Here is a 17324-nt window from a genome sequence, read left to right on the forward strand (position 1 = left end):
AAAGCAAAACCAATGGCCCTCAAGGACTTAGGCTCATGATACCAATTGTTTGCATTTTACAACAGCAAAGGAGGAAAACAGGACTTGGAACAAAGGAGTAAGACACAAGAAATATTTTACTTGCTCACAAATGTGCAGCAATAATGAAAAATTGATTTTCATTTATTTTTCATTACCACTACATGCCTTTTATAGACAATTTTTTCTACCAAACACAACTACTCAGCCTAGTAAGTTGTGAGACATTGCTTGTACACTAAACAAGCTAACTAAACACATCATTCACTAGCTAAACATATCAAGCTGTCATCAGCTTGTTCATTTTCAGCTAAGTTTAATTACAATGTAACTAAACAAAAAAAAAAACTTACTATTGCAACAAGCATATGAGCTATATAACATGCATACAAGTTGCTAGCTCTTCAACAAAAATTATCATAGCAACATGGTTGGTCAATTTTCAACAATATCTCTTGACATCCCTTGTCGAAATCTGTCTTCATTGGACAAGATACGTCCTTTAGAAATTAACCAAAGGAATTGTCGGAATCATTGAGGGGTTGGACATTTCCAAACATATTTCCAAATCGATTCAACATCTCTCCAATTTCAACTTGCATAATCATAATAAGTTTTAGCAACGGAAAAAGTCTCATTCTTATTCCATTCTCATTCTAATACATCAAGTCCAGCATCATTTAAAGGTGGGATAATCCCCACCATTATTGAACCTAGGCAAATCCTACTTACCATTAGGTTTTCATTGAAGGGTTCATTTCCAATATAGTAATCTGTAACTTTATCAATTCTTTTAATCTACCTATCTCTGAAATAGGGGTGAGTATTTGATCGAGTAGAATCGAATCGAGTCAAAAAATTTCGAGTTAGTCGAGTTGACAAATCCTATTTTAGCATCCAAACTCAATTTGAATTTTTTCGAATCGAATCGAATCGAGTCAAATTGAGTCGAGTTAACGAATCCTATTATTTATACTTAATGTTGCGTTTAGATGGTCTGATTATTTAACTAGTAGATGAAGTATAAGATTATTTAACTACATGAACTTAATGGGTAAACATTTATCAAAACGACGTAGTTTTACCTTTTAAATTATTTTGAATTTTAATTTTTTAAAAAGTAAACACTTATCAAAATGACGTAGTTTTGCCTTTTAAATTATTTTGAATTTTAACTTTTTAAAAAGTAAACACTTATCAAAACGACGTAGTTTTGCCTTTTAACTTAATTATCTCGAATTTTAACTTTTAAAAAAGTAAACATTCATCAAAACGACGTAGTTTTGTCTTGTTTTATTTGAATTTTCGGATAACTCAAATTGTGTAATTCATATTCGAGTTAAACCGAAAATTTTAATTTTTTATTCGAGTCGATCCGAATAACTTGATTAAATCAAATAACTCGAACTATTTAATTCAAATTTAAATTTTTTATCAAGTTTTTCAAAGCAAATCGAATTTCGCTCACCCCTCCTCTTGCTCTGAAAGAACTTGTCAACTGACCATCACTAATCCACCAATGAATTCTTTGCATCACCTCATTCCACACTCTTAATTAAAAAGAGAGCGCCAAACATAAGAGCCCACTTGATGGAAGCTTTATTAATTATAATGCCAAGTTGAGAATAAAATATATTATGAAACATTAGAATTTCTCATCATATATATTTTTTATTTGTTATTATTGAACATTTCATTTTACTTTTATGGAACATTTCAGTTTGATGGCGTAACGACATTGCTTTCTGTATTGGTTTGAATAGGTATTTAAGGTATGCTTTATGTTAATTTAATTGGATATTTTTATTTTATTATATAAATTCGTTGTATTTATAAAATGTCTTAACCAAATAATAAAAGCATTATGTTATAAGCATTAATAATTTAAGTTGGATCTTAAGCTATTCTATTTCCTCCTCAATTATAAAATAAAAATAAACATGGAAATATTCAATCGCTAAAGCATAAATAATCTTATTTCCATTCTCTATAAACATGGTTTACTTCTACTATCTAATTCAATTGAATTAGGAGTGGAGCGAAGCGAAGAGGCTGGTAGGGCCCCGACTTTTTAAATTAAAAATATTTTATTTAATTTTTTATAATTGATAAAATTTTAGATTAATAATAATAAAATTATACTTTAACTCGTTAAAATGATAAATATTTAATTTAATTTTTAAAATTATAAAAATATGAACTATTAAAATAATAAAATTTTATATTTATTATCATAAAAATATATAATTTAATTTTGATACCTAAAATTTTCCAACTTCCCTTAAATCGATTCATCCTCCTTATGGCCCTCACCAGTGCACTATCATTGCATCCATTCCTTTGCAACTTTAACAGCATCGTCACCAACATATTATCCATCTCCAGCACCACTTTTCGTGCTCCTAAACTGACATGCTTGCTGAAGACCCTCCAGCGCCCCAAAAACTTTATTGTTCCTATCATCCTATGCTTTAAATTTAAACTAAAAAGTTATTAGTAATAATACTTAAAATATTAGTTCAATTAATATATTAATTTTGTTAATTATTAAAATTAAATTTATTTTGTAAATTATTTAAAGCTATGAATTTATATATGAATCAACTCCTTGAAAAACTATAAAATTCAATTTGTATTATTTAACATATACATTATTTATATTTACAATTATAACTTTTCTTGCCCATTCAACGTTGCCTAAGCGGGATGAGACTAATCAATTGATTAGATTAGATTAAGAATTGATTAGGTATTAAATTAATGAGAGGTAGAAAATTAATTAACTCTTAAATCAATATAAATTGATTGAATGAAATTAAAAAAATTTTAATCATTCGAATACATTTTGTTTAAAGAAAAACTCTGTAGGTTTCGTCATCCCCTACTCTTATCTTGCATATATATATATATATATATATATATATGTTTTATACTTATCTTCTAACCAAATATGTATATAATGTACCAAATACCTCCAACTCCAATGTCCACAGCTATTACCATGTCCATTCAGCTACTAACCGTAACTGTTATCTTCTTCCTCACCCTCCCATTTTTGTTGTTGATTATCAACAAAAACTCCAAATCCAGAAAATCATCAGCATCCAATGTTTTACCCAAGCGTTACCCAATAATCGGTTCCTATTTCGCCGTCAAATCCAATCTAAGCAACCGCGTCCAATGGATTACACAAATCCTCCACAACTGCCCCACTGCAACTTACACTCTCCACCACGTCTTGGGTTATCGCCAGATCTTTACTGCAAACCCTGAAAATGTCCGCCATATTCTCAAGACCCGCTTCTCCAACTACCCCAAAGGCTCTTTCTTCACTAGCGTTTTCTTTGATTTTCTCGGCAACGGTATCTTCAACGTCGATGGGGAGTCGTGGAAATTCGAGAGACAAGTTTCCAGTCACGAGTTCAACACCAAATCTCTTCGTAAATTTGTGGAAACCATCGTTGATACTGAGCTTCACGACCGTTTGATCCCGATGCTCTCCGGCGCTGCTTCCGACAAGACCGTGCTTGACTTGCAAGATGTTCTTCAGAGGTTTGCTTTTGACAACGTTTGTAAGATTGCTTTCGGTCATGACCCTGCCTGCTTGTTACCTTCATTACCGCAAACAGAGTTTGCGGATGCGTTTGAGGTTGCTACACAGTTAAGTAGCGAGAGGTTTCGAGCTCCAATTTTAATATTTTGGAAAATCAAGCGATTCTTCAATGTCGGATCGGAAAAGTGCCTCAAGATTGCAATCTCTCGAGTTCGTGACTTTGCGAAGAAGATCGTAAGAGAAAAGAAACAAGAATTAGCCGGTAAATCGTCTTTAGAGTCGGTTGATCTCTTATCAAGATTCTTGAATTCGGGTCATTCAGACGAGGATTTCGCTACGGATATAGTTATCAGCTTCATACTTGCCGGTCGTGACACAACATCGGCGGCATTGACATGGTTTTTCTGGTTAATATATAAACACCCTGAAGTCGAGTATGAAATACTAAAAGAAATCAAAGAGAAATCGGATATGCCAGTGTATGAGGAAGTTAAAGACATGGTTTACGTTCATGCTTCGCTTTGCGAGTCCATGAGACTGTATCCTCCAGTCCCTACGGATGGCAAACTGGCAATGGAGGACGATGTTTTGCCAGACGGGACGGTGGTGAAGAAAGGGACGTTAGTGACGTATGCTCCTTATGCGATGGGGAGGATGGAGAAGATATGGGGATCGGATTGGTCAATGTTCAAGCCGGAGAGATGGTTGGAAAGAGATGAGGCAGGGAAATGGAGGTTTGTTGGGAGAGATCCTTATACATATCCGGTGTTCCAGGCCGGACCCAGGATTTGTTTGGGGAAAGAGATGGCGTTCTTGCAAATGAAAAGGGTGGTGGCTGGTATTTTAAGGCGGTTCAAGGTGGTTTCGGCGACCGAGGATGATGGGTTTCAACCGGTGTTTCTTGCTTATTTGACTGCTAAGATGAAAGGTGGCTTCCCCATCAAGGTTGAAAGGTCTTCACGATTTATGGATTAAAAGAGAGTTATGAATACAAGAAAGTGATTAAGAAATTTACTATTATTATTATTAAATAGGTTTGTGATAATGTTATGTAAATATTATTATGTTTTGTAGTGAACCATGCAAATATATATAATTGAACTTATTTTCAAAGCTTTGAAATTATACATGTTACGGATACTCAAGAGAGAGCGGGGAGGTAAAGATATGGATAGGATCGGATCATTCATATGAAAGGTAAATCGTCAGGTTCAAATTACACGTTATTACATTCGTTATCGGAGTAATTACGATCTAATTAAAATCAAATTATCTCATCAAATGATTAATTCAATCAATCAATACATGTATACAATACCATATACAACTATTTTTGGGTCTTAACCGAGCTTACGAAAGTTCTAATACTAACCCAAGGTCAAATAAGACAAAATTATAAGAATTTCAAAATGTCGGGCTGACATCACGACATCAAAAGGTTCCTCATCACGACGCAACATACTGAGTAGGTATTGTCGCAGCGACACAAGCCCAATGTTGCGCTATGACATGGCAACATGATCTCTTTGCAATGTGACAAACTGTTTCTGCAAAATGTTAAATAAACATCAACATGCAATTTAGCAAACAAACATTATTCACATTCAACTTATAATTTCAAGCAACATATGCAATTTTCAAGTATCCATTCATGAACTACAACACTTTGTTCAATAATATTCCAATGTCATATCACTTACAAGTTAACTATCTAGTATAATTCATTCAAAATCCTAAGCATATATACCTATTCACCAAAGCCATTGACATTTGCAGTATTTAATACCATTCAAACCATATATGGAATTCATATCCACATTTCATTTAATTGGCTAATTTCATACATCAAAGTTCTATTTCATAAGCATATATAGACACAGTATTATACCAAAATTGACTCAACCTAGGTACATGTCATACTTAGAACAAAATGAAATTATACAAATTCTGCTAAGTTAGGGATCGTCTTCTGAATGTTGGATCTACTACTCATACTTTTGAAGATCAACTAAACCTGCGCATGGAAAAATAAATCGTAAGCTAAGTGAAAACACTCAGTGGTATTTCCATAATTCAAGTCAATTTAAAACAAATTAAACAAATGCATAAATTCATTTCAAATTCAATTCAAATTCAATTCATGACCTAATCTATTGTCATTTCATGCCAAAACACTTTCATCTTTATATAAACATATATTGGTTCTATGGAGAGACATCATGGAAACGATCTACTAGCTCTACGGAGCGACACCATGAAAATGGTTTACTGACTCCTTGGATTCGAAAGTCAATGGCTAGCCATGGTATGATTCAGTTGAGGATAGATTTTTCCATTTTGGCAAATTGAAGTTTGCCAGGACAGTAAATATGGAAGCCCGATAGGGCATACTTGCGGGGACTGCAATACGAACCGTGTGATGAAAAGCTTTTCATAACAGTTATGATTTATCAGGGAACGTCAGCAAACATGCGGACAAGAGGCCCCGCCAAGATGCGAAGGCAAGAGGAACATGTGAAGGCATCTTGTACGCAAATAAATGTCGAGAAAAAGGGTTTTCTTTCAAAGTATTTACAAATATGTATTCGCTATTGAGAGTCCGCCAAAAGTAACGAATAAGCCAACTTTGGTTATTAGAAAACGAAACTGTTCTCCAAATGTTAGTTTTAAGTATTTATTGGCAAAGAGGTTGCCAGAAAAGGGAAATCCGCCAAGGACTATCTTCAGTGGCATGTTTGCTAAGGACTATATTAAGTGGAATATCCATCAGGGACTATCTGTTCTGAAAATTCCGCCAATGACTAACAAATAAAAAGGATGTCTGTTAGAACTATCTAGTTTTGGGGAATCTGCTAAGAGCTATCTTAAAAATGGGAAGTCCGGCTTATCCAATCTAATGAGGAGATAGTCCGTTGGGGACTATCTGTTGATAGGAATATCTATTCAGATGGTCTGAATTGGGAAAGTCCAATAGGACTATCTTACAAATATAATTCTGCAAGGGAAGAATGGTGCTTAACTACCAGCCAAATCTTATATTCAAACGCCACCTACGAGGATGTTAGTAGATGGGTATTCCTGTAAAAAAAAAAAAAAGGGTATAGGCACAAGCTAAGTTATTAAGGAAGGGGAAGTCTATATAACGCAATAGGTTGATATCGGATTCGAAGCGAAATCAGGATGAGGTTCTGCCTTTTTAACAAAATGCCTGCAAGTCTGTCAAAGTAGTTAGAAATCTGGGTATCTACTTGTATGGCTATCTTTTGAAGAGTCAAAGCAGTAATGTAGAATAAAAGTATTGGATGAAGTTTGACCAGTTAAGTCAATCAGGGGCTGTCCGAAAGAGTATGATTGCTTCTGAATCTACCACCACTATATCCTTCCATGATTCGTTCAAGAAGATCGTATAAACATCGACCACGCCAGTTAAATTGTAGAAGCTTATAGGAAATTCAGGGAGTTCACTTACGCACATCAAATATTTATACTTGTGATAACATGAGTTATTCATTAATAATTAATGTAAGAAATATCACTAAGTTCATTTAAACTTATAAGAGGTTTCCTTTGATTGCAGGATCAAAAGTTGATAGGGATATTATGAGAAGGGACAAGCCAGGCCTCGTGGAATCCATGTAGATTTCTTCGATGTCGTATCATGCATATAAAGAGGCCCCCTTAAAAGCTACGCCTAAGAGATTGGATTAAGTGTAATCAGCAACATTCAAGTTCAGGATGCATAATATAAATATGCATATACATAATTTTGGTGAACAAAATGATTGTAAAAATTGAAATCAGCTTATTCTTCTACTCGTATAATAAGAAGTTATTTGGATGTTCATTCATAAAACATGATTGATAGTTAAGAGATTGGAATAAAGTCGCATGATCAATATGGATTAAGTTTGGCGTTGTATAAGTTAGTAAATAAGTCAAGTAAATTATATTGTTAAGTAATTCGGTTTAAGTCTGACATTTGGTACCTGAATCCGACGATCGGTCGGGTATAGGGTGTTACATAAGTACATCATCGGATAAACCGAAGTAAATATACTAACACGTATGTGCATCATCAAATATACCAAAATATAAACCTGTACAGTTAATAGAGTAACCAATTTCTAATTTCATCACATAGTTAGTTCACATCTCATCATTCTCAATTCAACATCAATTCATCATTTCATCATATAATGTAATACAATTCAACTCAATTTCATACCAATATCCTATATCAGTTAAGTCATACAATTTTCTGTTTTTAAATTCATGGAATTCTTGTAAGCTGGAAACGGATATAGGACTTAAATGTAATTTTTCCAAAAGGAATCCACAACGAGGAGAAGATGGAGTGATGGTAGTTGGAGACCCAATGAATGTCTTTTGGTGAAAACTATGTAATTTTTTTCATTTATTTTTTAGAAATAAAACGTTGGAAACCTTAGCTGATAATTTTATCACATATCCTTATATAATTGTTTTATAATTTTTTTATAATTTTTATATTATGTTATATAATAGTTTTGATATATATGTATGTGATTATCCACAATTGATCGATTAAAAAATAAGAAGTCAGTATGTCAAACCAAGCCGACGGTCCAACCGGTGGCTAAACCGGTTCGGTCAGGTTATCTTTGACTCGGACCGAATCGGCAACATTCGAACCAACCCGAGGTGTCGTAAGGGTGTCGCACCCACATAACTGGACACGGCGGTACTGATGGCTACGACGACGGCATCCCGATAGCCGACAAAGGTTGGTCGTCGGTGGTTGAGCAGTGGAAAAGTTACACTCGTACTAGAATTCTACTGAAAAATTTGATTTCATATTAATTATTCCAAAAATAATATTATTTTAATAATTTAATATTAAATTTAATTCAATATTTATCTTAATAGTATTTTATTAATTTAATATTAAAGTGATTATCTTAATATTAAATTTAAGTTAATATTTATCTACAAGATAAACATTCTATAATTTTATTAAGATTTAATATTAAATTTAATCTAATATTTATCAAGAAAATTTCTAGAGATATTTTTTTGATTTACAACTTGATCCAAAAGTTTAGAGAAATTATAAAATACCCCACTGGTAATTTTTGTGAAAAATTTTCTGATTCGAAGCAGGCCCACACTTGGCAGACGTGAGCCTAAGGATAGTAGAGAAGACTACTCGGTCGAAGCGCTTATCCTAAACGAATCGAAAATGTACAATTTTGATTATGTGTTTATTACTTTAGATATCACAACCAAGATCTTGTTTTGGAAAAAAATTAAAAACTATGGTTTTTTTCCCTAAATTTATTTTCCGCTACATTTTCCAAACTCATGTTTTCCAACAATTTTGTCTCCCACTAAAGAACCAACCGGTTCTAACTTAACTAAACCAAAATTGGAACCCAATTATTTTTTATTCAGCCACCAAAATTCTGAAGTTTTCCAGTAGATCCCAGCAACTTACCATTTTATTCAATTAACTCCCAACTCTCCCTTTACTTTGGGACTTTAATGTGAACCGGGTGGGATAATATCCTTAATCTCTTGGGGATAAATTTGTTCTCCCAATATAATCCTATTTTATCTCATGGTAACCATTACATCTTCCTTCATGAAAATTCAATTACTATTAAATGGTAATCAAGTCTGTCATCACAAAGATAAACAACCCATGATCACGTTTACTTTTCATCAACCATGAAATGCCAATAAGAGGATATCATTTACCCATGTCTCAGGCTATGAATTCCATTATTGTGAATAATGCTACATATTGCAGAAGTCGTATACTCAATGCACCAACTTTCGGTTCCTTATCTATTTAAACTCAGGCTTTTACTTACATTAAAGTATACAAGTCACGCATACATAGTCCATCATCCACTCAGGATTTAGGTATGTCACACTATGAACATCACAAGTGAATAAATTCATAAACGAATTCAAGATATATTCATCTAGTATGATGTTCTGTCAGTCCAATCAGTCACATATATTTTTCTATCTTCTAGGATTCATCCGCTCCGATGCCCAAGACAAAGCATCTCCCCAATTAGACTTGATAGATATAATATTAGAATTTCAATCAATTTATTTCAATTAGACTAAAGACATGCTTAGGTTCATCTACTAAAACAAGTTATCTTTTCATATTACGTAATATCATTTAGTATTAGTTTAAACATTAGACAACCAATGAGCCAACATTTGCTTTTATTTTGCTTTGCATACAAAAAACACATGAGGATATTATACAAAGTATATTAATGTAATCCATGAATTATTTTATTAACCAATCTATTCGAAAAAGTTATAAGTGTACATAGATAAAAATACTACACTTAGGGCACCAAATTCAACATCTTTGCATGCAATTTAGGGATCTCAGGGTCATAATACCATGACAATTATAGCTCAAATTGAGACTACTTTGGTAATTATTTTAGTGGATTCTGGTAGTGCTCACACTTTCATATATGCTAAATTGGTTGGTAAGTTGTCCCTCCCAGTATGGAAGTAGGGCTAACTGAAGGTTACCATTGTTGATGAAGGTAGTCTCTCTGGCTGTGGTACTTGTAGAGGGGTCATGTAGGAAGCTCAAATGTTTAACTGGCTTCATGGCTTCATGATATTGTCATTAAAAGGTTGTGACATTATTTTGGAATCCAATGGTTGGTCTCTTTGGGATTCATAATTTGGAACTTTACTTCATTGACCATGCAATTTCTCTATCAAGGGAATTCTTGCACTCTTTACGAGATCATGCCTAAAGCCATTCACCTTTTGTAATACCCCAAAAATTTCTACAGTAAGAAATTATCTTTGATATAGTAAAATAAGGAAATAAAGTGACAAAAAGGGAAATTTTGAGTTATAACAACATTGAGAAGTAAATTATGATATCTTGATTCAAGAAAGGACTAAATTGTAAAAGTGAGAAAAGTTTTGTGGCCCAAGACTAAATACTCAAAATTTGAGGGATTAAAGTGTAAATATGAAAAAGTAAAAGGACTAATAGTGAAAAAATTTTAAGGGTGGAATGATCTAGAAACCAAGGAAAATTGATGAATTAGGACCACATTGAATAGGTGAAGAATTATGAGGGACTAAATTGCAATTTTATCAAAATTAAGTGATGACTCAAGAATGGAATTTTAAAAGATCACAAATGGCAAAATGGTTAATTGGAAGAGAGAGAATTCTAGAAGGCAATAATGATGCTAGAGATATTTTGATATTTTATAACAATTTAATTAGATAAATATTATTTTATTAATATTTTAATAAGATATATTATTATTATTTTATTATTATTTTATTAGTATATAAAGGAAGAAAGATGAGGAATTCTCATCCATCTTTCCCATGCAAAACCAACGTGAGAGAAAGAAGAAGAAATGAAGTTTTCATTTCTTTACAATTTGGTCCTTCTACCAAAAATTTACCATTTTCACCCAAAAATCAAAAGAATTTCCATAGCTACCAAGAGAGAAAAATGTTAAGGAGACAATGGGAAGTTAGAATATCAAGTTGGATTCAAGAAATGGAAGCTGAAGGAGAGAGAAAATCAAGATGAAGATTGAAATCAATAGAATAAGTTAAGAACATCATCATTTCAATATATTTTTAAGTTTGATATTATTGAAAAAGCATGTGATTGATGTCAATGTAGAGTTTTCTTACATATGGTCCAATGTTCTTGATATGTTAGTGAAGAGAATATAAGAGAAAGTGAAGGGAAATAGTGTAGAGAAAGAAAATAAGAGTGTTATAAACATGGTAATTAATATCTTGCACTAAAACAGTTTTTGGCAGCAGTAGTGGTCTAACTTTGAAAATCACAAAAAATTGTGGAAATCGAATTAGGAATTGAATAAAATATGGAATTAAATATTATTGAGTCTAGTTTTTCATAGAAGAAATGGTGTAAGCAATGAAATTGTAAATTGTAAGATATAACAAATTTTGTTAGACAAGGTAAGAATGATTTCGGGTTCCCCTATTTTGACTTTGGAAAATCATCAAAAATTGGAGAAAAATAATTAGGGAATTAAATTTATATGCTTAGAATTCTGAATGATTTATTTTCAATAGAAATAAACGGGAACATCATTTGAATCTTGTACGAGGAGATAATTAATTTTTAGTGAAAAAGGGTCAGAACTGTCAGACAGCAGAACAGGGGTGATATTAAAGAATAAACTGTACTTATTGGCTAAACCAAAAAATTTGAAAATTTTATGGTAAGAATATATGTGAGTCTAGTTTCATGGAAAATTAGCATATCTTAATTTTGAGTTCTGTAGCTTAAGATATAAATAATTTAGTGACTATGATGCAAATGGTCAATTTTGAATATACATATAAGTAAATAGTGAAATTATTGATAATGTTACTTGTAGCATGTTATATAAATTAAGGATATGGAATGGAGAGGAGGAGGAGGAAAATAAATATATGAATTTTCAGCTAGCAAGGGTTTTGTTGGGTTTTCCACACAGGAAGAAAAAACAAAACCAAATTATCCGAATGAAATATGCTCTTGTTGAAGCTACAGCAACAAAGTAATAATTCCGGATGAAGTATGAAGTAAGTTTGAAATTCAATGACTTGAGAGTTGCAACCAAACGAACAGAAGCAAAAGGGATGAAAAATTGAGAGAAGTATTTCATGCGGGTAACATACATACTGCCGTTTGTTGTCACATTTAACAGGTTTACATTCAAAATGGATAATTTGTATGTTTTAGACTCAGGGATTAAATTGAATAAAAGAAAAACTGTAGGGAAAATTTTGTAAAAATGTCAAAAATGACCAAAATGAAGGAAATGAATTGTTTTATTGATTAAATTAACAAACTGAATGAAATTATTAATTTGGATTAAGATTTGGTGAAAATCGGAATCCAAATGAAAAATTTACCAAAATGCCCTTGAATCTTGATATTTCTGCAATTTCGCTAGGGAAGTTCGTGTAACTTGAATTATATTCTTAAATGTTTGAAATGTATGTTATTGATGTGAATATGATTTGAATGTTCATTATATGAAAATTGATGAAACATTGATATATTTGATAAAAATGGGAAGAAATCCCAGTTGAATGAAAGGAAAATTCAATGGATCTCTGAAAAGAAATTGACAGTAAAAAGGATCTAGCCCGGACGGGTGATCCTATTCTGGTATAGCCCTTCTGAAGAATATGTGGATAATGGATTTTTCCCAGACGGGTAATCCGAATTAGGGTCTGAATTTAGCCTGGACTGGTAATTCAGATCCAAGCTCATTAGAGTAATTGTTGTTGCAGGGGATTTAGCCTGGACTGGTAATCCCGCTATAAGGATGAGGTTTGCGGGAGTGTGCTTTCTGAAATGAAATGTGTAAAACTATGGTTGAAAGATACCATAGTAACATGATATGAAATGTATAAGACCATGGTTGAAAGATATCATGGCAACATGATATGAAATGTGTAAGACCATGGTTGAAAGATACCATGGCAACGTGACATGAAAAGAATAAGACCATGGTTGAAAGATACCATGGCAACATGACAAGAATGAATAAGACCATGGTTGAAAGATACCATGGCAACATGACAAGAATGAATAAGACCATGGTTGAAAGATACCATCTCAACATGACGGGGAAATGAATAAGACCATGGTTGAAAGATACCATGGCAACATGACAGAAAATGAGTAAGACCATAGTTGAAAGACACTATGGCATCATGTCGAAGATAAATAAGATCGTGGATGAAAGACGCCAAGGCATCTGTTGAACAACTAATATTCAGGTAATATGTACCAGATGACAAATGGTTATATGAATTGGTTATATAAAATGGTTGTGTGAAATGTTTACAGGAATTGGTCATATGAAAATATATGTACAAAATAGTTGTATGAAATAATTAAGAAGATAGATAAATGAAATAAGTATAGGTACATGGAATTTAATTTATGTTAAGTTTAATATGAACTATTACCAAATAAATATACATAAGATATAAGGAAATGATGGTGCATGAAATATTGATATAATGAAATGAATGATATATGCTTATGAAGAAAAGGTAAGAGAATAATATGTTTCGTGACATGTACATATATGATTATCTTTGATATGTTGATACAAGGAAATTATGTAAGTTGAGACTATTATTAAACTCAAGTGTGATATGTCAAGAAAATAGGTATATCAATGTTGAAATTATATGAAATATGTACAAGTATACTAACAATGTTGATGTTTGATACTTAGACAAGTGCCAAGCTATTGATTGAATGGTAATATGTTTATTTGTATGATGCATTGAATCGGTAAGTATTTAATTGAAATTTTTGTTAAATGATATGTAAATCTTGTTAATGCCCCGAAATCCTGTTCTGGCAACGGATACGGGTTAAGGATGTTACACCTTTTGACTGCCACACAATATTCCAAGTGTTCTTCTGTTGTGGGAAAGAGATAAGACTATGTGCTATGGCCATGGCTTCAACTGCTCAAGCTATACTATCAACAACTACAAACACCACAATCTAGAAATACAACCACTTCTGGATGAATATGTAGACATATTTCAAGGCTTGAGTAGCCTACCTCCTCCTCACTTACAAGATAATAGGATCCCTTTAAAGGACGAAGGCTCGATGGTGAAGCTTCGACCTTATAGGTACCCTACAGTCCAAAAAAAATTAGATGGAAAATTTGATTCAAGAAATGTTGCAAGCGGCATAATTAGGTACAACAACAATTCTTTTGCTTCTCTTATTATCATATTCAAGAAGAAGGATGCGAGCTGGAGGCTTTGTGTTGACTATAGGCAACTCAACTAGCTCACTATTAAATATAATTTTCCCATTCCTATTATAGAGGAGTTGTTGGATGAGCTTGGAAAGACTATCTTCTTCTCCAAATGGGACTTAAGATCTGGATACCGTCAAATTCAGATATGGGAACCTGACATCCATAAGACAGCATTTTGAACACACAAGGGCCACTATGAGTTCATGGTTATGCCCTTTGGCCTCACAAATGCCACATCCAATTTTCAAGCTTTAATAAATGTTGTGTTTAAACCACTCTTGAGGAAATCAATCCTTATGTTCTTTGATGATATCTTTGTTTACTCAATGACTTAGTCTGAGCACCTATTACATCTCAAAGAGGTTTTCCAATTGTTTAGAGCACATCAACTTTATGCTAAATAAAGCAAGTGCAGCTTTGTCACTTTAGAAATTTAGTATCTTGGCCATATTATTTCAAAAAGGACAGCGGCCATGGATAGCTCCAAGGTTGAGTGTGTGGCCAAGTGGCCTGTCCCTATACCAGTAAAAGAACTAAGAGGTTTTTTTGGCCTCTCAAGGTACTATCGTAGATTTATCAAACATTATGGTACCTTGGCAAAACCTCTAACTGATTTACTTTAAAAAAATGCATGGGAATGGAATGTAAGGGTTGATGAAGCTTGAAACAATCCTTATCTAACCTGATCATCGGGTCTAAGCTACAATATGTCACATTCATTGCCAGATTGGAAAAAATTCAGTTCGAAAATGATTTTCTTGCACAACAGAAAAATAAAATTTTGAAAATTGAGCCGGTTTGTGATTTTTATAGCAATAAACTTTTTCCCAAAATCGCACCTGTGTTTTGGGCTAAACAGAACCATGCCGTTCCTGACTTTCAACCTTACAGCCTTCTTTGCTATTTTAATACCATGAACTGCTTTGAGTGTGGGCTCGAACACTTTTGAATTAAACACAAAAGTAGAAAATATTTTCTTTATTTTTAATGGGAAAGTGTAACTTCCTCTCTTATAGAAACCAGTATAATTTTTATTCCCGAAAAATAAAATTTATATTTAGAAATAAATTCTCACTATTTTCGAGTAGAATAACAATATCTCAAAGTTGTGTAAAACCTATTATGTATTTAGCTCTATTGGTGCCGTCTATTTATAGGGAGAAGAAGTAAAAACCCTTGGTGAATTAGTAGAAGTCTATTTCAATAGAAAAACAACTTCAGAGTTGAATTAAGAGAGAGAGGCGCAGTAAACCTAGTTAAATATACTAGGGTTTGTCCTCCCATGTATTAACATGAGGGGCTTTTGAGCCTCTCCCGTATCGAGTCCAATTACATGTGCATTTTAGACTTTAAACCCAGCACTTTATAATTCAATCCAACCTAATACATGTCTTTTTCTATTTTCCAAAATAAACATCATAATAAATTAATTTCCCAATTAATTAAACATCATAATACAAGAGTCGCGTGAGGAAAATATACAAAGAGTATTAATGTAATTCATGAATAATTTTATTAAACCAATTTGTTTGAAAAAAATACAAATGTACATAGAAAAAAATGCTACACTTAAGGCACCATATCCAACATGTCGGAGAAACTACAATTAATTACAACATAATTTCTATTGTTTCTACACATTGTATCCAACATATAATCTTATTCAGGATTTATACGAGCTTACGAAAATTCTTTTGATAACTCGAAACCATTTGAGGATTAAAATACAAAGCTTCAAAATATTTCTAGTTAGAGTTGTGACTTCAGAGGTGTGATGTCACAACCTTCAAAATAGTAGGTTGATATCACAACTCGAGGATTAAAATGTAGAGTTTCTAAACTTCACCAAGTTGGCATCACGACATCAGGGTACAACGTTGCGATGTCGTGACCTTGAAAATAGTCTACTATTGGATCATATCATTTTTCAACTAGTGTTGCAACATTCATGTGGTGGTGTCGCAACTCTATAGGTAGAATACAATAATTTCAATCCCTTTTGGATTCAACCTATAATTTTACATTTAATCGTTCATATGTTCTTTCCAAAAAAAAAAACATAACATCATTTCATGCCATTCTATACCAAATATAGCATGCAATCATTGAAACCAAACATTCAATATGGCACCAGCCACATGATCAACATCTAGGCATATCCTGGCCATTTAAAACCTTAATATAGCAAGTTACTTCACCTTGCAAGCTTTAATATATAAGGCTTATGCAAGCTTCAAGTCATGAATCAAATTACATCAATCATAATCAAAACTAAGCATCAACTAGGCCACATATCAAACCTAACATACAACTAAACCTTAGCCATAAATACAACCTTGGAATTCACAAATAAAGATGATCGTTACAAAATCAAGACCTTATATACATGCCACAATATTAGGACTCAAAATGAACATAATTCTACTATCTTGATGATAGTGTATGATCCGTATTGATCTAGCTTGATGAGTTTCGCAAGTCAAGAAATCTACATGTAAGAAAAACAACGATAGTAAGCATTGAATGCTTAGTAAGTTTATATAGAAATAACAACACTTACCTTGCTCATAGGTGAGCATGTTACTACCAAAAGGATTTAGCATACATTTAGCTAAAACTTAACACATAATATCACAACAAGGTGCACATCAAACATAGGTATACAAATATGTTAAGCATTATAACATATCCAAAACATCACCACTCATTCCAATTTATACTATATCATCACACTTTCAAATACTATCATTAATTCACAAAATCATACCATTTTAATTTGAATTATATATCATAATAGCTTACCAAGTTTGGTTCATTTCATTTTTCTGATTTCAATATTCAATTTCAATATTTCGCCCAATGGAACCTAGTAAAATGGACTCGAATACATGAATGAACTACACTACAACAAGATAGCTCATATGAGCTTAAAT

At 32.6% G+C, this 17324-nt stretch overlaps 1 protein-coding gene across 1 annotated transcript; it reads left to right on the forward strand.

Annotated features, from left to right (window-relative positions):
* Positions 1-2952: 2952 nt before the first annotated feature.
* On the forward strand, positions 2953-4684 carry LOC108483382 (cytochrome P450 94A1-like). The gene has a single exon (XM_017786753.2). The coding sequence runs from the start codon at positions 2969-2971 to the stop codon at positions 4544-4546; it is 1578 nt and encodes a 525-aa protein (XP_017642242.2). The 5' UTR covers positions 2953-2968; the 3' UTR covers positions 4547-4684.
* The last annotated feature ends 12640 nt before the right edge of the window (positions 4685-17324 follow it).

The sequence above is a fragment of the Gossypium arboreum genome, chromosome 7 (genome assembly GCF_025698485.1).
Source record: "Gossypium arboreum isolate Shixiya-1 chromosome 7, ASM2569848v2, whole genome shotgun sequence".
NCBI classification, from domain to species: Eukaryota; Viridiplantae; Streptophyta; class Magnoliopsida; order Malvales; family Malvaceae; genus Gossypium; species Gossypium arboreum.

What these genes read in the sequence shown, in the direction of transcription:
- LOC108483382 (XM_017786753.2), top strand. Translation starts at nt 2,969, where the DNA reads ATGTATATAATGTACCAAATACCTCCAACTCCAATGTCCACAGCTATT.